Genomic DNA, 25717 nt, shown 5'->3' with positions numbered 1-25717 from the left:
CAAATATGTCGATTTACTGGATATTTATAGACTTATTACAGTATGTAATATTTTCGGAAATCAGCGTCATTGTCAGAATGTACGAAAGTCCATCGGGCTACATGTAGTTTTCCGCTTTTTCTATTCTATTACCACAGACTCGTTGGTTGTACCATGTGGCGGCTGTAAAATGTCTCCCCGTACATTCAGTAAGAGCTGTTATATTTCGATCTCTTCAGATCGTTCAGCACGACACTGATGTTGTTTAATTCATTTCGGCTTTGGTGGTTCCAGTACTCCAGCTTTAATAGGCTTGTGTATTGTTTAATCACCCATTCGATATGGTGTCTGCTTTTTTCTTTATTCTTTTGGCAGTTTCTGTGATATGCAGGCTCCTTAACCACAGATCCCCTCTCTATATTCTAGTTTGTTGTTCTCTTGTTTGTATTAGGTCAACACCATTTTTTAGCTGAGGATCATACACCGCTTTTCATCGAATAGCACTCTGTGCATCATTGAAGGGTCCGTGTGCACCGCAGTATGAAAACATCTGCGGGTGTCTCTAAATTATATTTTGGAACGTATAACACGTGTAAATGTTGAGTTCTGCTCAACCTGGGATTAGTAGGCATGGACGGTAGCTTGCATTTCAATTACTGTCCACAAACGCGCTCAATCAAACCGAGCCTGCAACATATTCGTTTATGTCATGTTGGGCGACCTGTGGTTTTCCACTTTTTCTATTTTAAGTATTGCAATGCTTATACGAGTTTAATCTTATAACGGATTGGGAGAAGTTTTCATGCTCTATTCATAAATTTGTCTCCTTTTGAGAGTTTAACATCTTCTACTCTTTTAGAATGAAAGATAATGTATCATAAAAACAAACAATAAAGAACGTATACATTCGATCCAGTTTGTTTTATTTTGATCGAAAAAAAACAACAAAGTAAGATACTTTGATTTTGATATTCTAACATGTAATCTTCGAAAATTCTTGCATGTCTGCTCATTGTTTATGACTTGAGCTAAGACAGTTTCGGTACCCCTTGTTAAGTATACTACTGAATCAACCGTTGTCGGCGCAAGTGTTTTCGTTTCTTATAATAAGGTTTATTACAGAATTTCAACAATAGATATTCTATTGTTTCCGTAGATAGCGAGTCGATGGAAAAGAAAACAAGTCTATTTCTTACTTAAAAATGACACCTTTCTATAAAAATACATAGCTGCAGAACTTACAGTTACCTATGCTTTCAAATTGATTGTGCAGTGTAGAGATTACAAAGGTGTACTGCGTGCTTGCTGCAAACTATGAAATTTATACTGTATGCAATTACCCATCTGTATTTGATAACCATAAAAAGCATTAGTTCAAAATTTATTTATTTATCGTCATAACGTATCTTACCTGAACGAACCTTATATGCATTCTAAAAAAGATAATAGGTAAGCGTAGATTTCTCGAAAGCACAGAAAATCTGTATTTTGCTTTTGACTTATGCCAGGATGAACTTAAAACTGAGATAAACAATTTATGCGAAAATGATTATTTATTTGATAGAAATGATTAATCCCCGAACTTTACAGGACAGAAAACTATTAATGGATGCACTCTTATAGCCATAAACTGGCTAATGTGACTTGGTGGTGGTATTGGGGGAGGGAATACTGATACAACATATACATATAACAGTTTCATCCGTATAAATCCCAGCTAATGAAAAACATATCATGAAATGACCTTGTAAATGCTAATACTTATTTCTTGAAAACTCGGTCTTTCTTGAAAAACATATAGGAAATCAAATTACATGAGTTCAGGTTTATTAGCCTCGTCGATGTACAATGAGTATTTAAAGGCTCCACATGGGTTGGCCTGGATTATGCACCGTTTCCTAATGAGTCAGTTGGTCTGCATTTGCGGAATTATTTCATCATCGGCATGTACTGCATTACTGAATGTTAATTTGCAACACGGTAGCCAAATAGTCTGTAATTTTAGCATGTTTGCCTAGCTGCAATTAAATTATACATTTAATTTTGAGCTAAAGTCGCAGTGTTATATTTCAATGATTGAAATATAAGGGGGCAAAGCAAATGCACACCATGTTTACATATAAAATGACTTTAAATGGTTCTCCCTATTTGGTATTCAAAGACAACTTTCGCCTCTTTTTTAACAATTCTAATTAATCAGAAAACCACTGAAGTGTGTATGTAAACTACGGCCTTCTACGTTTCCGGCTCCATTTCTAAAACCGACTTTAACAAAAACTGTATCAGCAGCTTTCAGTTCTAATACAGCTGTTGTTGATCTTAGTAGCCACCTGTCGGAGTTATCATCCAGGTAGACATAGCCCACTTGTATCATGTTGTGCATGACGTATAGATGAAGCTGAAAATCAGAAAAATCAAAAAGCTGTTTAAAATATTAAGAAGGGCAGATATGCCTGCCTAGAGGACACAGAAAGTTCCTTTCATGTGGACAAATAAGCGCTTACTGGTCAATATAAAGATCTCATTACCGTCAGCAGTCATCTTTTTGAAACTGATCATCTGTTTGAAACTGATTCAAGAAAGAAACTTTTTAATATGTACGAAACGCTTGCTAATAGAATACATGAAATGTACAGTGAACATTACTTCATGTGCATACTTCATTTTAATAATGAAAAACCATAAACATTTACTTGAAAGAAGGTGTATTTAATGTTTGAATATCATACATTTGACGACGCCGCTTTTGTTCCAGACGATGCAACAAGAGTTATGCTGTATGTGCCATCCACAGGAGCAACAAAAATCCCTGGTCCGGATTTGTATCCGTTTCCGACATTTGTTCGAACGCTATCAAAAATAACTGTAGTACCCGCAGAGGGATCAACCAGGTCTGCTGACAGTTCCGCCATAAAAGCGACATGCGTGGTATCTAAATGCATAAACCACAATCGTTATCATGCCTGATTAAGACAATACCTCATGGGGTGGGTTTCTAGAATATATATCTTTATATCTAATATTTGTCCTTGTTTGTAGACATTCAAACAGCAATTAAAATTCGTAAATTGACGTACAAAAATACATACTTCCAGCAGATCATCTTAAGCAATAACTAACAAATCTCTCAAAAAGAAAAAATATTCTATATTTTTACTAATTTCTTTATCATTTTCAGCTTTCAGTATATTTCATATACTACGTTATCTTCGACTTATGCACACATCACATGAATAGTGAGATAATATGTAGCAGAACACAGCTTCAATATATTTAACCGCGACGTAGAGGAAATTTCAAGAGGGCATAATTCCAGTGAATTAATCTACGCGGCCCATAATCGATTCGAACTGTTTAAATATATTGCATTATTTCGATTCTAATGTGTATTTTATGTAACAATGTTGATGAAATAAGAAAACACTATCTATTGGCGCATATATGTGACAAAAATCAGGTCAACGTGACGTCATGGCATTATCTAGTTTTAGTAACGTTAAAGCACGGTGAGTGGTTAAACGTCCCACGGAATAATTTTGGAGCGGTTAGATGTAGAATGCTTTATTTTGCGCCCTAATAATCCATCCATTGTGTGCAAATTCAGAGTAATACCGTTCTGTTTGATTCTGAAATGTCTTTTATTCCGTCCCGTCTCGACGGGCAGTATTACGATAGGATTGTGTGTTTAAAAACAACGAAAAGAACCGAAGCCATCGAATCCCATTGACTCACAGACTATTTTACTTTGCTTTCTGTGTGAATAATTACAATTACATTGGCAAGCATTGCACGTTTAAAACTTTAAGCAGACATACATCAAGTATTTATAAACAATTATCAGACCAGGTGCTACAACCTTACTTATAATATAAACCGAGCTGCGGTGGCCTAATGGATAAGGCACCTGCCCCGCAACCGGAAGGTCAAAGTTTCGAGCCCTGTCAGAGGCGCGTCTTGTTACTAAAGAGAGACCGGTTGGTGAGCCGGAAGCTAGTTAAATAGTGGTTACCGAATGCCTATCTGCCTGGTGCCTGGCATTAAAAAATAGGAATCGGGAAGTAATGCTGTTTAATGAATGTAGGTGTCTCATAAAAACAAAGACAAATATCAAACAGGGAATTCCACGTACCAAAAACGCAGCCTCCCCAAAACGAAACCCACAGCACGCAGACGCGTACACCACAAAACACACACACACACATACACGCGCATAAGCCTTTCAGTAGGTGTGACACTATAATAAACAAACACTTTACCTTACTTTACTTTTATATTAAATAGAAAATAATTGGCTTATTAGTATAAAACCGAGACCTTCAAACTTAACAATAGATCAATAAACAGCAAGCAAACAATTATATTCCACTTACCTGTACAGGTTTTTCTTTCTCTGAGTTCCTGTATTTCTCTCTCAAATTGCAACAACTTCTGCATCACTTTATAATCATAGTCGAATTTGGAGAGGCACTGTCCAGGCTCGAAATTATCAAAATTACATCCTACGTTTTTGATCAAAAGGAGTATCACGACAGACCAAGCTAAGTGACATTGTCCTGATATTATTCTCCAAATAAACATGATGAATTTTCTAAAAATTAAGAGATAGATCCACTGAGCCTGTTGAGAGTCTATTTTGCGTATTAACCACAGCAGATATGCTACCCAGTATTTGACTAGGAAGCCGTATTAACAAGAATGTCTTACCTGCTACTTTTGTAGTAATTGTAGTTGTTTTGTGGAAGTGTAGCGTGGATATATTTTGTTTCAGAGCAGCAACTCTATAGAAAATGATGCGCTTACGAGTTTCTAATACAGTACTACAAAATTTAAAAGAATGATGATGAAATTTTACTTTAAATTTTCTCATTCATACATTTCTCATTGGTACAAAACTAGTAATATCTTCTGACCCAAATACTGAGTCACGGTAGACAAAAGAACGACACAGTTTTGCAATATTAACAGAATCGTATTATACCAGTTGCAAGCAAAACAATGACTTGGATTTTATACTTTCAATTGACATTATTTTTGGAGCAGAAATTAAAACAATGATTGATGACTCCATGATATTAGAGAACCAGAAACACAGGATTTTCAGATGTAAAAAATATATGACACAATAATGGTAGGGTCCCCGATATTTCCGCGTTTACAGATTCCATGCAATAGAAAATTAAATATCGTTACTATCCGAGCCAGATATTTCCATCTGCACATTCGACCAGTGAAAGATTCTTATACATGTATTCTAAATCGTATTAAAAGAGAATATAAGTTTATTGTTTCTCTAAAGCGTTGTTTATCCGGCAAGTTGTAAAATATGTATAGCGCAGATATTTTATGGAGATAATGTACAGGTTAGAAGGGAACACCTGTAAGAAAAGGATTGATAATTTTCCTTTTTTTCAGTCCTCCTTCAGTTGCCTAGTTCATTTTGTAAATTTCTTGGTGCTCTTAGAGACGATTGCTCCATTTCTACGTTACAATATTGCAAATTAACATTTGTAAGAACATAAAGTTATGAAAAAAGTAAGAAAGTAGAAATATGTCGATTTACTGCACTCAAACATGTTACAGTGTAACGTGTACCATGCGATAGTCAAAATGTATGTAAGACAGTTTAATATTGTAATTCTTATACGAATGTTTTAAAACGATTTTAACATTACTGTGGACTAGAAGATTTTTATTTTTTTTATTTTTCATGAAGACAATATACCAGAAAAAAACCGAACAAAATAGAACGTACACATTCGATCTAGTTTATTTTGTATTCATTGAAAAACTGTACAAAGCAAGATACGTTGGTACATTATATTTTATTTTGATATTTTAACATGCTATATTGAAAACATCTTTTATGTTTGGTCATTGTTTCTAAGAAGAAATAAGAAATTTTAGATACCATCTATTGATTAAACAAACGCATTTTCTCTAGCCAAGGTAAGTGTTTTCTTTACTTTTAATAAGGTTCGTAATGGACTTCAACAATAATTCTTTAGATGCATTCGTAGATATCGATTCTATGGAAAGAAATACATTTTTAGGGAAGAAAAATAATATTTTATACTTAAAAATAACAGTAATATAAAAATACATAGCTCAAGAACCTAAAGTTAAATAAAACTACATAGCTCAAGAACTAGAGTTAGTTACGCTTTCAAATGAGTTGTGCAGTGTAGAGTTTACAAATATGATTACATCCCACTTTGTACAATATGCTTGCTGCTCATACTTTATACAATTACCTATCTGTATGTGATTATTATAAAAAAAAACATTAAGTCAAAATAAATATATTTATCGCCATAACGTACCTTATATAGAAGTAACTTGTTTGCATTTTAAAAGCTGTATCATCCTTAGATTAATGAGCGTTTAGTTATAATATTGAGATATACAATTTATGTTACAATTGTTGCTTATATGATAGAAATGATTAAAATTCTTTGGTATAACGTTCCTTGTGGGAACGAACACAGTCTTTCATTCTAACTCATTTAGTATGAATCTTTTTTGCGTGCAAAACTTTAGCGTATTTTCATATTACTATTGGTATGTTTAGTACCTTTTTCCAATATCACCTCATAAATGCTAATATTTATTTATTCAAAGCTAAAACTGTCATTCCTGAAAACATACAAGGATGTCACATTTATGAAACTCGTCAAAGTACAAACCGAATAAACGTTTTAATGCTCCACAAGGGTTTGCCTGCACACCATCTTCGTTAAATGCTGAGTGGGTAGCTCAGTATTGGTGTAATATTTTCATCATTACTGCTATGCCTACGGTATGTACTGCATTACTGAGATTAAATTAGCAACAAGATTACCAAATAGTCTGTAATTTTAGCACATGTATCTAGCTTCAATTAAATTATACATTTAAAGCAAAGATTACAGTGTCATATTGCAATGATTAAAATGGTGAGGTGGCAAGGCAATAGCGCACTATGTTTAAGTATAAGATGTCTTTAAGTGGCTTTCCCTATTCGATATTCATCCTTGTTTTTATATTCAGTGACAACTTCCACATGCTCTTTAACAGTCCTTACTAATCAGAAAACCACTGAAGTGTGTATGCAAACCACGGCTTCTACGTTTCCTGCTCCTCTTCTAAATCCGACTTTAACAAAAACTGTATCAGAAGCGTTCAGTTCTAAAACAGCTGTTGTTGATCTTAGTAGCCACCTGTCAGAGTTATCATCCAGGTAGACATAGCCCACTTGTATCTTGTTTTGCATGATGTATAGATGAAGCTGGAAATCAGAGAAAATGAAAAAAGCAAATTATAATGCTGGTGTAAGGAAGGGAAAAAAACCGGTAAAATCCTTTCATGTGGACAAATTAACACTTACTGGCCGTTTCAAAGACCTTTATACCGACAAAAGCCATTTCTGTCAAATTTATTTAAGATTGAAACTTCTTAGTTTGTACGACACAGCTGCTAATAAAATATATAAAAAATGAACATAGCAAAATTACATTTTACGTGAAACCTTCATTATTGCGTGTATATAATCGTTCACTTGAACTTTGTTTAAGTTAATGTTAAAGTATCATACATTTGACGACGCCGCCTTTGTCCCAGAAGATGCAACAATATTTTTGCTGTATGTGCCGTTAACAGGAGCAACAAAAATCCCTGGTCCGGATTTGTAACCGTCACCTACATTTGTTCGAACGCTATCAAAAACAACAGTAGTACCGGAAGAGGGATCAACCAGGTCTGCTGACAGCTCAGCCATAAAAGCAACATGCTTGGTATCTAAATGCATAAATCACAATTGTTAATAACTAAATATGAAATAAGGCAATGCCTCAATCGGGAATCGTTACAGTCCATCAGCTTGCCAAGAAATATGCGTTTGTATCAATTTAAAGATAGATTTGGTGAATTATTCTACGCGGCCCATAACCGATTCGAATTGTTTAAATATATTCAATTTGCATTTTTTTCGATTCTAATATGTATTTTATGACACAATCTGCATATTAGAGAAAACACTATATATTGGCGTAAATATTTAATAAAAATCAGGTATACATGACGTCATGACATTATCTGGTTTTAATAACATTACAGCACGGCGTGTGGTTACACGTCCCACGGAATAATTTCGAGAGGTTAGATGTTGCATGATTTATTTTGCGCCCTAATAATCCATCCAATGTGTGTGAATTAAGAGTATTACCGTTCTGTCATATTATTTTGATTCTGAAATGTCATTTATTCCGGCCCGTTTCGACGGGTCAGTATTACGATAGGATGTTTGTTTAAAAACAACGAAAAAGACAGAAGCCGTCAAATCTCATTGAGACTATTTTACTTTGCTTTCTGTGCAAGCAATTGCAATTACATTTGCACGCTAAGAACCAGCTGTCATTGAGCTGTCTGAAGGATATTCATCTTTGCGACTTTCGAAGCCTTCGTTTTGACCGAAAATCCTTTCAAAATTCTACATGATTTCAGTGAACTATAATGCAAAGTGTAATTTGAACGAAAATAAAAATCTGTATTTAGAAGATTTTTTTTGACGTGATGGGACCAAATAAAAATTCAGAATGAACACATCTGACATGATTAAAGATACAACACATTAATACCAGCTGGTTTAAACTTTATACAACAGTTAGAGAATCCAACAATTCTGAGCGTGCATCAGGTACACTTATAAAAGAGTCAGCAACTTTTAGCAGACATACATCGTGTATTTATAAACATTTATCAGACCAGATGCTACAACATTATTTACAATAGACAGAACATAATTGGTTCATTAATATAAAGCTGAGACCTTGAGACTTGCAACAGATTCGCTTATCTTGCTTGGGGCAACAAACAGCAAGCAAAAAATTATATATTTCACTTACCTGTACATGCATTCCTTTGTTTGGGTTCCTTTATTTCTCTCTCAAATCGCAATAACTTCTGCATCACTTTATAATCGTAGTCGAATTTTGGAAAGACACTGACCAGGCTCGAAATTATCAAAATTGAATGCTGCGTTTTTGGTAAAAAAAATAGTATCACGACACACAACGCTAAGTGATACTGTCCTAACATTTTCGTCCAAATTAACATGTTGAATTTTCTAAAAATTAAGAACTAGATCCACTATATCGGTTGAGAGTCTATTTTGCGTATTTAGCCCAACATATATGTTAGTGGGAACCCGTATTAACAAGAATATCTTACCTGTTACATTTGTATTAAATGTTACAGAAGTTGTTTCGTGAAAGTGTAACGTGGATATATATATATATATATATTTTAGAACAGCAACACTATAGTACGACTTTCTAATATTACAAAACTTAAAAGAAGGAGGTTGACATTGTCCTTTTCCTTGGTACACTCAGCTGCATTTGTAAATAAAGGCCAGTATACTATATTATTTCCAATTAGATTTTCGTAGAAATTTTAAACGACGCAGTGAATTTAAGCTTTCATGTTAAGCGCTTGATTCAACGTGCGAGTAGATAATTCATATGTTAATCAATATATCAATCAATTTAGTTTTATTCAAAATAGCTTGAGTTTCGTTCTTCTTTTATTTTTATTATTTTATTTCATTTTTCAATGATTCGTATCTAACCCAATATTTTATTAGGTTTTGCACCATTCTTCCTCATACAGCGTTTATTCCACTCGTATGATTTTAGGAGCAGGCTGTTTTATCTGCACTTCAAGAATCAGAGAAAATTCCAGTTTTTTCGTGTTAATTTTATTTTTTATTTTTCTTTGTTTTTTTAGTATATGTGAGCTGATATATGGCTGTAACCTTCCTTAACTTTATATGATGGTATTGTAATAGCAAGGAGGTAATAATTTTAAACAGAGTGAATTATTTATGTCCCTGCATGGATGGTAAATGTATTGCAGAATATGCTGACCTTTTTCATAGGAAATAATTCGGAAAGATACTTAAGTATGGTGGTATAGTATTGAAAGATAATGACTGTTTTAGTTTTTATAATCTGGACTGATTGACTAACTGTTTGAGCCCTTGATTGAGCACGTAATATATTATCTTTAGCAACTGGTATAGTCTGGATCACGTAACAGATCATTTTGAGAGCAAGACATTCCTACATAATAAAACATACTTACTGAGTCGAACGTATCCACGTTTGTTACGTTTCACAAATTTCAAAATTTGGTACAGGCCATATTGGTAACTGGCATTGCATAACGGACAAATTAAACTGCAACGGTCATGCAAAAGTTGCCCTGTTTACATAAAAATAAATATTTACTTACTTTATCAAATTTCTTAAGGTAAAAAATGTTTATTAGATACAAACAACAATATTGAGAGGCAAACAAAATAAAAATGTGTTCCTTAGATATTGAAAATGTAGACTGGTTCCATTTAAGGGCCGTTTTGACCTCTATATGGATAGTATTATTCCTGGCTACACTTTATCCTGTTTGTTTCTCATCAGTCACAATTAATCCATGTCTGTATCAAAACTGTTTGGTGTTCTGAAATGAAATCTGTCATTAATTATATATGATTTGCTTACATATTCCTCTCTTATTTTACATTTTTACATGCATTCCTAGTAATATTTTCCTTTGATTTTGTCTTCCTGTTACACTGCATACATTTTTTGTTTATTTCAAGTCAACATAATAATTATATAAACAGCTGATTATATGAATTCTCTTACCTATACATGGACGGAGATAAAGAAAAAAAACAATAACAGAAACCAGATATAATATATCATGCATCTGAGATACTAGTAATAAGCTTAGCGCTTGAGTTACAAAGTCGCGACATCAATAGATTATGTCATGCACTCGAGATAATAAGCTTAGAGCTTGAGTTACAAAGTCGCGACATTGGTATATTATGTCATGCACTCGAGATAATAAGCTTAGCGTTTGAGTTACAAAGTCGCGACTCCGATATATTATGTCGTACGCTCTGGGATAATAAGCTCAGCGCATGAGTTATAAAGTCGCAACATCGATATATTATGTCATGCACTCGAGATAATAAGCTTAGCACTTGAGTTACAAAGTCGCGACATCGATATAATTATGGCGTGCGCTGGAGATAACAAGTTAGGTAATTGAGATAAAAATTGGAACTCACTCTTGTACTCAAAATAAGAAGTCAGTTGGAAACAAAAGTGTCAAAAGATTGTCTTTCTAAACATAACATCTTATCTTGACCTTTACAGATGTACTTTATAAAAATGTTCACTCGTTAGACAATAGTAACATTAGTGGCTTTAGAATCGGTTCACAGGACAATGTAGTAAAAACTGTATATTATATGGAAAAAAACATCCGGATTAAGCATTTGCATTAAACAATGGATTTCAATATTTTTATGATAGTAAGTACTTCAGCTTGAAGAAAAAAGCACACATACCGAGCAGACGTGCACAGTCCGCTGCTATTACATAATGCAGAGACCCTTCTAACATCAATACCAGTGTTATATATGCTCAGTGTTTCATGGATGAAAACACTATGACCTTACAAAGGCCATTTTTTCTGAAAAAGTTTCCAACAACTTTATGTATATGTATACCGAATATAAGCAAAAGAAAACAAGCAATCAGATATTTACCTAATGAACTTATAACAAACCTTTAAACCGGATGTTAACAAATACATACATACGAGCTTGCTTTATGAAAATAAGATAATTGATTCAGGAGTAGCATATTATACAAAACAGGATGCAAACCTTGGAAACTACATCAGAAATGAAACACTTTAAATGCTTGCACATTATGTAATTTTTTCCAGCTTCTTAAGGCGGAGAAAGGTCTACCAAAAATTGAAGTTTCTGCACAGTTAATTAGATCAGAAGGTTTTTCACAGATAATTTTCAGTTTTTCATCAATAAGCATTTGGTAAATTATCAACTACTTATTTCTGAAGTAAAATACTTTTTTTTCACGATGATTAAAGTGGTTGCAATTAGTAAACGACGTGTCAAGGTTCGCAGATTTGTAAATGCTGAACTGTTTTAAATTGAGTTGTATATCTATTTTACGTCTAATAGAAATATTTCTTTATGGGGAGAAGGCACATGAAATACACAGGGTCCGGTTCGTCGGATTTTGGGCTTTTAAACTTAGGCAAGTATTTGGTGTTCCACTTGATTCTCTTCCTCTGCAAAAGCATTGAGTACTTGCGTTTATGATTCTTTTTATACATATACTAGAGCATTTTATAGAAAATGCGTATTATATGATGAGCTCGGTCGTCTAGCTGTCTGTAACGCTGCCTGTTAATAATTTCATTTTTGCTCAATATCGTTATTGATCCTCAAACTTGATATATGCGCATGAATACTCTTTATTTTGAGGATAGTGAATCTAAGGTCTCAATCAAAATTATTGTGACTGCTGAACATTTTGAGCGCAATGGGACCTGCAACACTCAATCGTTGCCATTTGGGCAGTAGATGAACCCTTTTGATTTTGAGTAGACAATTGGTCGAAAGTCATGACCACAAAAACATGTTATGTGATGTATCGTTTATCACAATTAAGGCATGATTGCTTCGGGTGTACTAAACTCTGCACTGGTGTGCTATTGTTAAGTTTACCTGACATGTCTTCTGTTGCCATTGCGTGTTTAAGGATTCACTTGGTGGGTTTGATATTTATTTGAATTGTACGTTGTTTTTCTGTGTGTATTCGACGTGTGCGCATCTATGTATGTGCTGAATTTGAAGCTGCGTTTTTCGAACGTGACTTTTCTTGTTGGGCATTTCGTTCCTTTAGCATCCCAAAATAACATCCTTTCGACAGGTGGTCACGATTTTGTAACACTTATTGTAGTTTGCACAATGAAATATAAAATACAGTATGACTGTTTACATCACAGTTAAACTATCTTATTCCTAACCGTTTCAAAAATATCTGAAAAAAAAGCTGTTTAAATATTGACATTCTCGCTCATCACATTTAAACAGATCTTGTGAAATTTAAGTGGGTATTTGCAACTTTAGCTATAACGTTACAGCTCGTAAATATTTCACAGAGGCAGTGGCTTTAGGTAAAATTTTAATTCAGTTCATTCAATGACAAAAGTTGACATTTGATTTGACAGACAGGCAGACAATTTTATCATAAGATAATCAAATAACTCAACTAAGCCGAGTCCGAAGCATAAGAATCTATAATGTAATCTCACCGTGTCTGTTTATGAAACAGAATGAAATGTACAACCCTTCTGTCACATATTGAACCGGCTGAACAACAACAGAAACTGCAATACCTGTAAAGTTATAAATCCTGTTTCACAAAACATTATTTATACGTGGTTAAAAGTGTATATGCCCGCAGTCTGTATGTTCTAAAATACCAGTTGAAGGCTCTAAGCAAAAAAAAAGCCAAATCGTCAACATACAAGTAACTTAATATTTTTCATTATGCAGGTATCGATTACAGGACCTCAAGTCGACCGCCAGCAAGAAATGCCATAAGTCCCCAAGCATTCTTACTGGGTGATAACTAGACAATACGTAAATAGAAGACCTCCAGAGTGCGCAGTCATGATTCGTGTTGAATATCAAGAGACACTTTACTTTCTGTAAAACAGAGAATATCATAATCAAGAAAATTTGTTTTAATGTATTCAAATTTATTTCTTATGCTTCGGATGTTCTGGTTAAGGTCCCGGAATTTCTTCGATATCGCCGGATAAAATCAATAATATTCTAGCAATTAATAAGAAATATGAAATAAATATTATGTCAACAACCACCGCAAATCCTACGGCTGTGTCTCCGTGTTGGACACTGCACACTACTAGAGCGGCTGATAGAGAAAAATGGTTGCTAACAACACTATGATACAAAAACTTCATAAAGATATAAAATCGTGAGATCAGTGTAACAAGTTTTATAATCCAGGTAACGAATGCTTGGCAAACTCTTAACTCAATTCTGAACTTTATACCTATGCGCTGCGTTCGTACGTTGAAAAGTCCAATGGTTGATCTATAGGATATTAAATCATTCACCTATATGGATATAGTATAACAATTGTACTTCGATAGACCGACCAATGGACCAATGTCACAAAAATGGAAAAAGTGTATGGAAAACATGAGTCACAAATAAAAAGCAACATCACAACATTCTTGTAGTTTGAACTACGACAAAATGCATAAGGGGCTATTTTCTGGAATACTTTTCATTGATGCACTGATTTTATGACAGAACTTAAGTTGAATATTTTAATACATATATAATGTGATTTATTCTTTTACTATAGAAAGGTTTTTATCACTGTGACTTAAACGCGGACAAAAAAACCTACAATATCAATATGATAGCTAGAGACATGATATATATTTACATGATCAAGAATTTTACTGATAGGAATACAGACTTATTCAGACGTGTAGACTTGTCTGCAGACGGACATTTATGCATACACACAGGAAAACACGACAAAATATTTACATTTTCAAACATTTGACTAGTAGGAATACAGGCGTATTCAGACGTACCGTTATATGTAGACGGACAGTTGTGCGGACGGATATTAATACAGACGGACATACAGGCAAGATAGTCATGCAACACAATACAAATGCCACAACTTATGGTTAAAGATCAATAACTCTTACAAAAAGAAAAATTGTTATCGTAGGAATTATTTCCCTTGTACAAATAGAAGTTAATGATATGAAAAAAAGATAATCCATAACAGTACTAGGCATTGTGATTTTTACATTGACAAAGCCAGCATTAATATAAGGGCTGAAAGACATAACAACTATTTACATTGACAAAAACCAAGATTAATATTATAGCTGAAAAACATAACAAACATTTACAAGATTGACAGGAATACAGACAGACGTAAGTATGCAGAAGGACATACAGGCGATGATACTTAGCGTTTTATAACATTGATTAACATCAATATTAGAGTGAAATATATTTGATATTTTACAGTGAAAATTCAATGGTAGGAAACTATAAAATAACTATAAGATAGGTAAATTTAGTCAAAACACTAAATCAAAAGAAAGTTTGAAAGTTTGCCTGTCCCACAAGTAAGATCAAAATATCTTTCACTGAGGAAAACCATGTCTTACATTTGCACTTGTGACTATGCCAACTCGTGAAAATGTTGCATATTGTGCTCGCTCGTGTAAGATACCACAACAACCAAATAGACAAATACATTATATGAGGGAAATGCAACAGAGTTATATCGTATATTTACGTAAAATAAAACTATGGATAAAAATCAATAACCTTGTCGTATGAATTTTTTCCCTTGGTCTTGTCCAACTAGGAGTAAGTGTGCCAAAATAAGAAATGATTTACGGAGTCTTCTTACATTCAAAGAAAACAGGAATAAGTAAGAATGTACAAAATGGATATACATGTTAATTGATGTTATCACTCTTGTTCATGGAAGGTGTAGTATATATGACAAATATACATCGATTTCAATTCCGTCGCTATGCTATACAATATACATAATAAAGGTTAATTTTCAATTCATGATTGATATGTACTGAACCATGTCGCTATCGCTATATATGTCATATTAATACTCTGTATTTGTAAACAAATGTTACAATATTTGACAGCTGTCAAACTATGCACTTTAACTGGGTTGTGAACCTTTGTCTCTAATCTCCTGGATCGCATCCATGTCCATTATCACTCGGCCCTGTTTCTCATTTGGCAGCTGAACAGACACCTTACAGCCTGCGACCTAACATTTTGTTATGTATTTTTCTCATTTTAACTGTCGCGCATAGAAGGCCAGATTTTCAAGATAAGGAGTCAAATTTTCCTGTACAAATATACCATCCGCTAATTCCTTCCTAGAAGACAGGCGCTGTTTAGCCTTCGAATTAGTGAATTTGATAATCACTCTTCTATTTATGTTATCTACAGGTTTACCCTTCCTGTGGCACTGATCAATGCCACTGCTTGTGAGGTGTATATTCCTCTTCTTGGCTTCTTCGACAATTTTAGATTCAATATCCTCATCGGTCCTGCCCGTATCGCCTGGAATTCCCGAAATATTTAGATTCCTACGACGCCCATACTGTGCCAGTTCATCATGTTCTAGTCTAGACGATTTCAAGTCTGCTTTTAAAGGCCTAGATCTTGGCAGTGGGCCAAGGAACTTCTGTTTGGGGGCTAATGACTCTCATAGTATGGTTCCAATAAACAGGGGTCATTGTTTATTGAAAAGCCAATTTACCTTTTACCTGTATCAGTAAGTGAGAAGAGGGAACAGTGTATTTTATCATCAAACTTTATTTAATAAACATGTGAAAACTTTAAAAATTATATCTATTTTTTGGCATTTCTTTATTAAAAGAAAAATGTTCGTTGTTCAATAATAAAAAAACTTATTTAGGAATTTATCACAAATTTTACCATGCTTTTAGGAAGAAAGGCAAGTTTTTAGTTTTAGTTTAGTTGTTTTTAGTCTACTGTTACATAATCACTGATAAGCAGCAGATAAGACGGGAGTTGTTTATTGGATTGTGGGACACTTATATAGTAGTGGATCTACACCTTTAATATTGATAGTCCTGTTTTCAGATAACTCACCTCATCCTGGAGATGTTTAGTTCTTTGGTTGACAATGCTACGCATGTCCCATTTTAACTCGTTGATAATTTCATCTCTGGGCTGAGCTTTTAAATCTTTTATTAGAATGGGTTCCAGTTGCAAACTCAATTCTCTAAGATCCTCCTGCCTGAACTTTGCCATAGTGTATATTGATGAGAGAGGGGTAACGACCTTTAAATCTTCACCCGTTTCACACGCCTCGTAAAAATCTTCACCTTCACTTTCAGAAATATTGTCAATACTTGGAACGTTTGGACATTTTATTGGTTTATGTTTCTTGCTGACAGAGTTTTGGCCTGGTGAGGATTTGATCAATATTCATATATATGACTCTGTGTCAGTAATTGTCCAGAAAATAGTCCACCTTCGCTTGAAACTTACATTTTTGTTAATTCCTCTTTGTCCTTGAAAAAATCCCCGACATCTTGTTTTGACCGGAAATGTAATTAAACGTCGCCAAGTTGGCAGATTTATTTTCCAAGTATACATATGTGCAACTACGAAAATGTCATTATTGAGTCCTTTCTTTGCCATATTATCATGTTTTCAACCATCTAGCTCGACAATACTAGAAACTCTGTATTTGTCAACTTGACATGTTGGGGAGATAGTTTTGTGCATGTCTATCGTAATTACAAACCTGAAAACTCGTGTCGTTCTGGTGGACTGTAGTGCTGACTAAGTGAATCTCGACAGCTCGGTATCGTTTACATAAAATAACGACAAATTGTATTTGCCAAGTCGAGTTTTCGTGTATGTCGGTCTTGTTCCTTCTATTTGTCGTCCTTTCTTGTTTTGCGTATGTCTCGCTCAGGATGTGTTTGATCGGAATCGTTCACGTGAACCAAGCATTCGTGATATATACTTTCTTGGTTTTAAAAGAGTGCCAAGTATTGTCTTATTTAAAGTGTATATATTGCTATCTGTCAGAATGTTCAAATGGAAAATCTATATGTGTGCTCATTACATTATCATGGAGACAGCGGTCTTCTTGTGGAAGGCATATGAGACAAATATTTGTCTGTTGAAGGGATAAGTTTGACATATATTAAGATGACGGTCAGTATTCTCTGAATGCAATTTTGGCATTCTCCGGTTTGTTCGAAAAGCTATGTACAAGTTGGGCTTCATTTACGTCCGAAGAATGTCGATTTGCCTAACGAGTATAAACTACCTCATATAAAACGAGAAAAGAGACCAACAGAATCTTAGACCCATTTACAGTTCACTGGACAGAACACAGCACTTTTAATTCCGTATACCAGGTATGAAATTTATACTTCAAACTAGTGTTTGATTGTCATAAATAGATTTATGTACAGTAGCGTGTAGTCAGTTGAAAAAGAAAGTAACATATAAACTGAGTAGACAAAAAGCCAAAATATGATTTTCAAGCAAACTATCCAACGCTGTTAAATATTTGCTAAAAGATGAATTTGGAAAGGAAAAGAGTTTCGTCACCTTTTCATTCTTTCCTCATTAAATTTCCGTAGTAAACAGATGCAACATCTGTTCATTATTTAGTTAACTTACAAAAGGACAACCGTAGATGTTGCACATGAACTTATTCCGCCATAAAATGAGATAATCAAAAAGAATAGATTAAATAATATCTTTATTATGTTAATTAATATTCAAACATGTGACAAATGTATGATATAGCAATTAACGAAAACAGTAAATAACAAGAAATTAATATGTTAAGATTCATAACAAAGATTTTGCCGCCATTGTATTATCAAAGTTATCATGACTTCTAAGAAATGAATTTCTTGAAATACATGTATGACCTTTTCTTGAAGATGTGTGTGAAATTTGTTGATAGAACTGCATAAACTAAATCGATGTGAAACATATTTAATCGAAATGTAAGTAGCAAATTATAACACAGATAAGTAAACTAAAGGAGGTCGTAGCTCTATACCTAGCAGCAAAATACTGATCATTATTCAGAGTGAAAGACTCGTAAAAATATTTCGGCAAAAAATGGTTGTTTAAAAATAGTTCAAATACAAACTAACTGCTCAGAATTACGTACTTTCAAGATAAAAGCTATCACTTTGACGCGGTAACTGACACTTAACGTCATTACGTCCAGGACGTCATTTAAAGGCAGCAATGTTTTGTAGCGTTTCTGTGGTAATTTATTCATTATTTCAGCATTATTGAACCATAAAGCGTCAGATCAGAGACAGGTTAATGATTTTTATTTCAGAAGAATAAATGGTCAAACACATTTAATTTGTCGTACATTTTGTCGTACATCGTCACGTTAGCTTCCGGTTGGGCATGCGCACATACAAGTGTTAAGGTATTCTACCCCCTTAAGATATATAATATTACATACTTTATTATTTTACTTTTGAGTGTCAGACAAATAACCGGTCTGTGTTAATTATTGCGTAGTGTTATCTGATCAGAAAACCACTAAAGAGTGTATGAAAACAACATCCTTCAAGTCTTCCTCTCGGTGAACTGTTTCCAACTTTAACAAACACGGAATCGCCAGCTTGCAGTTCCAGGACAATTGCCGTCGATCTTATCAAGGAATAGTCTGAATTTGCATCTAGGAAGATATATCCAACCTTTGTCGTGTTGTGCATAATGTATAAATGAAGCTGAAATATAAATTATGTATGTATATTGAAGGAAACTGCAATAGTTTAAATGTAGTTATTTTGATCGCTCTATAAATGATCGATCAAATGTTTAGTTATGAAGACTGAATTTGAAAACGTAAGAAATGTGAAATATGAAAAATAGTTTTAAGCTTTCTGTTTTCGGTCAGTGGTAAGTCAAATTCGCATTTCTTTTTATAAATAGCTTCAGAATTGAGTCACATGCAAACTGACCGGTTACATCTTTTCGTCCAGGTTTTTTTATCATTCGGCTACGTACGTTCCTCCTTGTTATTTAACAACTAATTGTTTTGACAGCTAAGTGGAAATTTTGACATGTTTATTATAACACCCACTATTTCGATCGCGCCGCGTTTAATCATGGTTATTCATTAAAGGAAATGTTTTCCTTAAATACTGCTTATTTTGAGATTTGCAATTAATCATTGCGTAATGAATATAGAAATTTAAAATAAAACACGTAGAAACGTGTAAAGAATCAGATCTATAACATGTTATTTAATCTTTATCCGCAAATCCAAATGTAGGCATCTGAATGTTTTTAAAGAAAGCTTATACAAACAGTGCATATGAGTGTATGCGTTGTGCACAATCATTGCTTCCAAGTATAGCTGATTTTTAAATATGACAAAGAAGGAAAATACAATTATACATACGTATAATCACTTAAAAATACGTTCTAAAAAGATGGAGAGTTATAATTTAATTCAAGAAAACTTTTATTTTGTCGTATGCCAGCAAAATTAAATACAATAATGTCTGTATGAACCAATAAAATCGCTGAGAAATATGCGCACATTTTGAGATATCGGAGAGAGTGTCGAAATGTCAAGTGTATATTTTATCAAAATCTGCATTGTCTTGTCGATCAGGCTTTAAATTATATCCTTGTAAAACAGCAAAATGCGTTTCTTGACGACGTACATTCGTATTGTTAAAAATAATTATAATAATTAAAAAAGCTTGAGTTTCATGTTTTGCTATAATTGTTTATAATTTCATACTTCAATTATTTATGTTTAAAACCGTATTCATTTTATCAATTCATACAATTTCGGTATTTCTGATATTGTTCTCTTCAAGAGCCTAGTTTGAATATCTTAAAATGACAGACGCTAAATTACGTTTTCTCGTATTCGACTCCAGTGGATTTTGCCAAATCAGATCTCACGAGGCGCGAGCCGGATACGATGTGTCCTTGCCGAATACAAAATCCCAGATTAAGCTACTGTTGTAATGACCCTTTCATTACATATATATTTTATCTACCTTTTTGTTTCTTGTTTTGGTATCGAACGAAATCTTAAATGTTTGTTGATATTAGAATAGAAATGAGTGAAGCTTTTGTGTGCACTTTTTATAGAACTGTGTCGGGTCAGGCATTTTACACGAACGTAGTCCGGCAACTTACAATACAAATGGTACAATACGGATTTTTTCTGCCTGTTCATATTTACTTGTGAAATAAAAGATGTATGATAGACAAAATTAATAATAGGCATATAATAAAATACAAAATGATAACGTTTTAACATACATATTCTGAAGCTAATTTTGTTCCCGAACTTGCAACAAGGTTTATGTTGTATGTGCCAGTCACAGGAGGAATGAAAATCCCCGGTCCAGGTTTGTAGCCATCTCCGTCATTCGTATGGACAATATCAAAAACAACAATTGTACCAGTCGGCGGATTAATGATGGCTTTTGACAACTCTGCCATGAAAGCAACCTTCTGAGAATCTGAAAAGTGCATATTTTAACATCTTGTTTAAAAACAGAAGCAGAAAATAAATAAGACAAGCATTTTAGAGATCATTATATTAAACGTAAGTGACATAGAGTTTTTACAAATGAGCAATAAAATACACCTTCTGAGCATCAGAAAAAAAGCATATCCTTTCCGCGACCGTAGCGTAATAAAACGTATTAGCGGCCTTTTTACGCTTCCGTAGAATCAACATTTATTACATGAAATTTATTTTGAAAATTTTCCTTGAATCCGTAGCATATACTGACAATTTTAGACAACTCCAAAAAGGACCTTTTGAACAATCTGAAGAAGTTCTAAAAATCTTCATATACCTTTACTCCGTTACGGACCCCTGTTGAATTTGTGTTTATTCCGAGTGCAAATATGTTTTCATGGATGAAAAGCTGACATGTTGTGCTAAAGCCCAGGCATTTTCAAATCGTTAGAAAATGCTAACTCCTAACCAAGAAAGAAGAAGAAATGTCCACGCGTATACATTTAGACGGGGTGATCCCTGCGCATGGTCTCTGGCTATTAACTAATGCAAATGCGACTTTCGTTTTCGAGTTTATTTTCTTTACTTTCGGGAAAAGCTGAAGGTCATCTTAGGTCATTTTCTGTGTTGTCAAAAACATTCGTATGCCTGGCAAGATTGTATAAAAATGTAATATTTTTGTTTCTAAAATGTAAATAACTTCACACAGACATATTGGAGTTTGTTGTATTTGATATACGTGACAAAGACTTTTTGACAAATGTGCCATAAAACAGAAAGATAAGATGTGTAAAATCATAATTGCATCAAGTTCTCTATTTTCGCCCCCGAAAAACGATTAAAAGAAGAATGCAACTCGACAGAACGAAAGAACGACACTTATAAACGGCGCCCTAAAAACGTCGTCAGAACGACAGAACGAGGCAACGCCAAAAGAGGAAAACGTCGTTCTTTCGTTATGGCGGGGGCGCCAGAACGACAGGACGACACTTGCAGAAATCATCCACCATAATTATAGGTCATATTGCGACTATCCAGCTTTGATGGTGGATGAATACCCCAGGTGCCTCTCCGTAAACCATCGACCTTGCGTATACAAGATGGATGGCTTCCTCACATCAAGAGTGAGGCTTAAACCCAAAATCCATCAGGTGCAAGTGATGCAGAGTCAGCGACCTTAATCACTCGGCCACGGAGGCCTCTTAGAAAGAAATACATGTACAACTGCAATTGTGTACAATACGAAGCGCTTTCAGTATTAACACTTTGTACACAGTAATGACGAATGAAAGCAGTGACGTCCACTCCATTTATAGAATAAATGAAATTATGTTTTCTTACATACAAGCTTTGGGCAACTATTAACTTCAGTCTTTCCAACAGTGTTTTTCCATAAAGGTTGCAGTCTAATTTGCAAGGTCACTTGCAGAAATTTGTAGATTATTTTATGTATGTATATGAACTCAAATTTCACTTTTTTAATTTTCTACAACTGGTCTGAATTATATTTGTATGTACATGTTCTTACAGTCATCATACCATACATAATTTTATATTGTCTTTACTCTGATTCGTAATATTGTTTGCTTTATTGCGTCCAATCGTGTCTAGCTGTGCACATAATCCTGTTTCTTAAGACAGAAAAGATTTGGATTGGTCAGCAATGCTTTTTGCACGAATCACACTTTTTGGCGGGAACTTACATCTGCACTACCTTCTATATAGCATTTTTGAGAATCGGTTTATAATAAATGAACACATTCAAGTTCATTCCAACTATCTTATTATAGCATTTGTATTATTTTTGTAAAGAGTCCATGCCTTTAGGTAGCTTATTAATATTTATTTAAGTGTACGCTATTTGATTTGTATATGTTTAATATTTAGTAATAACCGTGATAGAAGTATTATTTTATGATTTATGAAATCTGTGTATTTCTATGTTTGCTATAATTGTTGTATTATAATTCATATTGTTTCGTGTTTCTGATTTTTTCTGCTTCATGTTCTTACATTATCTTTTATTCTCTACGTAGTTTTTTGGTACTAAGTCCAGTAAATGAAAAAAGGCTATAGCTACATAAATAACAAAACATTGTTGAGTTCACCAACAACCCCTGCTACATACTTAAGTTGAAAATATCTACTGTTGCTTTCACATGAATTAATTAACATCATTGTCTTTATCTATTGGTAATGAAAAGAATACAGAGAACTAAAAATGAAAATATATATATCAACAGAACACATATCTATTTTGCATCCTGTTTTTATTGTTTCTCAATAAATCTGAAATACATAGTGCACTTACTTAAGCCGTTAACTGTCTTATTCTCAATAATAAAAAATGAAATTGATCAGTTAGAACAAAGACCTTTACATGATTAATAACGAATGTTAATATTATAACAGATCTCCACTCAATGTGTTTGTTTACGTAGCTATATGGTACAGCAATATACGTAGTGTGTATCAGGACAAGTGTTGTCGCAATCCATACTATTCTTAAGTTGAGTGTGTGTGTGTGTTCGGGTTTAACTTCTTTTTCAACAATTTTTTAGTCATATAAACGATGGTGTCTGCTTGTAGCAGTGAGCACAATGCCCAACTTTATATTGCTGCCTCACTGGAATATCGCGCCGTAGACACGTGACATGATACCCCACCCAGTCACATTATACTGACACCGGGCTGACCAGTTCTAGCACTACCCTCTTAATGTTGAGCGCCAAGCGAGCTACTAGTACATTTTTTTACGGCTTTGGTATGACGCGGCACGACCCCCTCCCCCGCACTCGAAGCGAACGCTCTGCCACTAGGCTACCGAAGCGGTTATTCTTAAGTTGAGGAGCAATAAGTTCTTGACAACTGCTTTTCCTCTAATATACGAACAAAATTATGTGGAACTGTAAATTATCTGCACAGGTAAATTCTACAGCAAGATGGAACATACTTCATGAATTGAATCTTTTTACATACCTGTACATGAACATGTATTTCTCTGCCTCAGCTCTTCGATTTCTCTAGCCTGTGCTTCTATTTTTGTTTCAAACTGCAACAATTTCTGCATCACTTTATAATCGTAGTCGAATCTAGAGACACACTGTCCAGGCTCGAGGTCTTCATAGTCACATTTTGACTTGCTAGAAAAAATCAGAAGTAGCATAGTCCAAGCTATGTAATATTTGTTTCGAGGTGTTATCCACATAAACATAGTGATAAAGTGTATGATGTGAATATTTCTACCAATACCAAGTTAACTTTAGAAGATGAGATGCTAATCCAAATCGAAATCCATTGAGAGTATACCTGTACGCAAGGCACATCTTTGTTTATTTATCCAGTTAATTATCAATATATTTACAAACTTATACAGTGGTGTTCGTGATAAATTTTCGCGATTTCGGGAAACGAGCCAGTATTCGTTAGGTAACCGTTCATAAAACGATAATCGTGTAAAAAACAACAACAACGAGAAACGTGTATTTTTACTAAATGAAAATTCGTATCCAGTTACACATGTGCCCTGTTAAAGATCTGCTCCGCGGCTATTCAAATTCTATTGTGTGTATGCAACCCATGATTACAATAGGTAACAGTTAACGACCAAGTACCAGACTTCTGCACGCAAAACCAAAGGTATTTTATATAGAATTTAATATAAAATAGACTCTATTTTGACAGGCGGTACTGTTTTTAGTCAGGATTTTCATGCTTTTCAGTGACAATTTAATGTTAAAAGGTAGGACGGGAGCAGGTCTTTAAACTAGAACCGTGAAACAAGAGTTTATTGCGCCTTCTGCGCAGTGAGAAATCAACGATAAGCGTAGATAATCTTAACCATTTCACTCACCAATTTAAAGGTGCTAATAAAGACAAAAGAAAAAAATATGAATCTTAAAAATAGACTACACATTTTGAAAGATACTGCTAAAACATTACGATAGTCGTGCAGTATTTCCTTAAAATAAAATTATGTGCAGAGAAACGATTGATTTGTTTTTGGTATTTTCTTAGACCGACAAGTGTATTCTTTTCGTGTTTATCGCTTTTCCGTAATCGGTCGAAAATTTTTCGGGATCACGGGATTTTAAAATGTAGTTCAAACTGATATCCGTTAAAAGACGCGTATTCTTTTATACTTCCATTATAAGGTGTTTAATGTCTTAAAATAGTTTTGAATTAATGTAGCAATATGTACATAAATCAGTGTATTTAGTAATTTCAATTTCAATCACATTTTGTTTCTACAGTACTGTAAAATAGTTATTCATCTATATTCTTAAAGCTATGATGAAAAGATATCGACTGAATAAGCTTACAGATGAATATATTTATTCAGGAAGGGCAAAAATTGTCCACCTGAAAACTTGAAGTATATCTGTATATTACCTGTATTATAAGAACGACGTTTTTGTGGATGAAATTAACTTCCATGCGTTACGGGCCCACATAAACATACCAGTATGCTTTACCACTGGGCTAATTTGTAATTGGTATGCAAGCAAGAAATATTGAATTCCCTGTGCTTTGTTTGTAAACATCACATTGTCGCTGGATCATATAGTATATTTTGCATCTATCTATAAATTATAGCCTCGTTTCGGTGGATTCTACCGAACAAATCCGAAGATTCTTATCCATAAGCAGTGGGAAAGCATAATTTTAGTTTGAGATAGGCAAAAGTTTTTTGTTTATTTGTTGGTTATTCGATTCTTGATCATATTTATGATTGTTTGTGTCGCAGGGTCAGA

The 25717-nt window shown here is 34.0% G+C and overlaps 3 protein-coding genes across 3 annotated transcripts; all 3 read right to left on the bottom strand.

The window, feature by feature from the left end:
* Window positions 1-881: 881 nt before the first annotated feature.
* On the bottom strand, window positions 882-4664 carry LOC123561610 (complement C1q tumor necrosis factor-related protein 3-like). Its single transcript, XM_053524348.1, has 3 exons — window positions 4350-4664; window positions 2709-2911; window positions 882-2377 (listed from the first exon to the last, which is right to left on the bottom strand). Exons 1-3 carry the CDS (start codon window positions 4555-4557, stop codon window positions 2168-2170), a joined length of 621 nt encoding a protein of 206 aa, XP_053380323.1. The 5' UTR covers window positions 4558-4664; the 3' UTR covers window positions 882-2167.
* A 1005-nt stretch (window positions 4665-5669) lies between these two features.
* LOC128548837 (complement C1q tumor necrosis factor-related protein 3-like) lies at window positions 5670-9137 on the bottom strand. Its single transcript, XM_053524347.1, has 3 exons — window positions 8859-9137; window positions 7550-7752; window positions 5670-7243 (listed from the first exon to the last, which is right to left on the bottom strand). The coding sequence occupies exons 1-3, from the start codon at window positions 9067-9069 to the stop codon at window positions 7043-7045; spliced, it is 615 nt and encodes a 204-aa protein (XP_053380322.1). The 5' UTR covers window positions 9070-9137; the 3' UTR covers window positions 5670-7042.
* Window positions 9138-18214: 9077 nt separating this feature from the next.
* LOC123561627 (collagen alpha-2(VIII) chain-like) lies at window positions 18215-24409 on the bottom strand. The gene is made up of 3 exons (XM_053524346.1): window positions 23943-24409; window positions 20756-20958; window positions 18215-19197 (listed from the first exon to the last, which is right to left on the bottom strand). The coding sequence occupies exons 1-3, from the start codon at window positions 24175-24177 to the stop codon at window positions 18988-18990; spliced, it is 648 nt and encodes a 215-aa protein (XP_053380321.1). The 5' UTR covers window positions 24178-24409; the 3' UTR covers window positions 18215-18987.
* Window positions 24410-25717: the final 1308 nt, after the last annotated feature.

The sequence above is a fragment of the Mercenaria mercenaria genome, chromosome 15, assembly GCF_021730395.1.
Source record: "Mercenaria mercenaria strain notata chromosome 15, MADL_Memer_1, whole genome shotgun sequence".
Lineage (NCBI taxonomy): Eukaryota > Metazoa > Mollusca > Bivalvia > Venerida > Veneridae > Mercenaria > Mercenaria mercenaria.
This window is presented reverse-complemented; position numbering and strand designations above follow the sequence as displayed.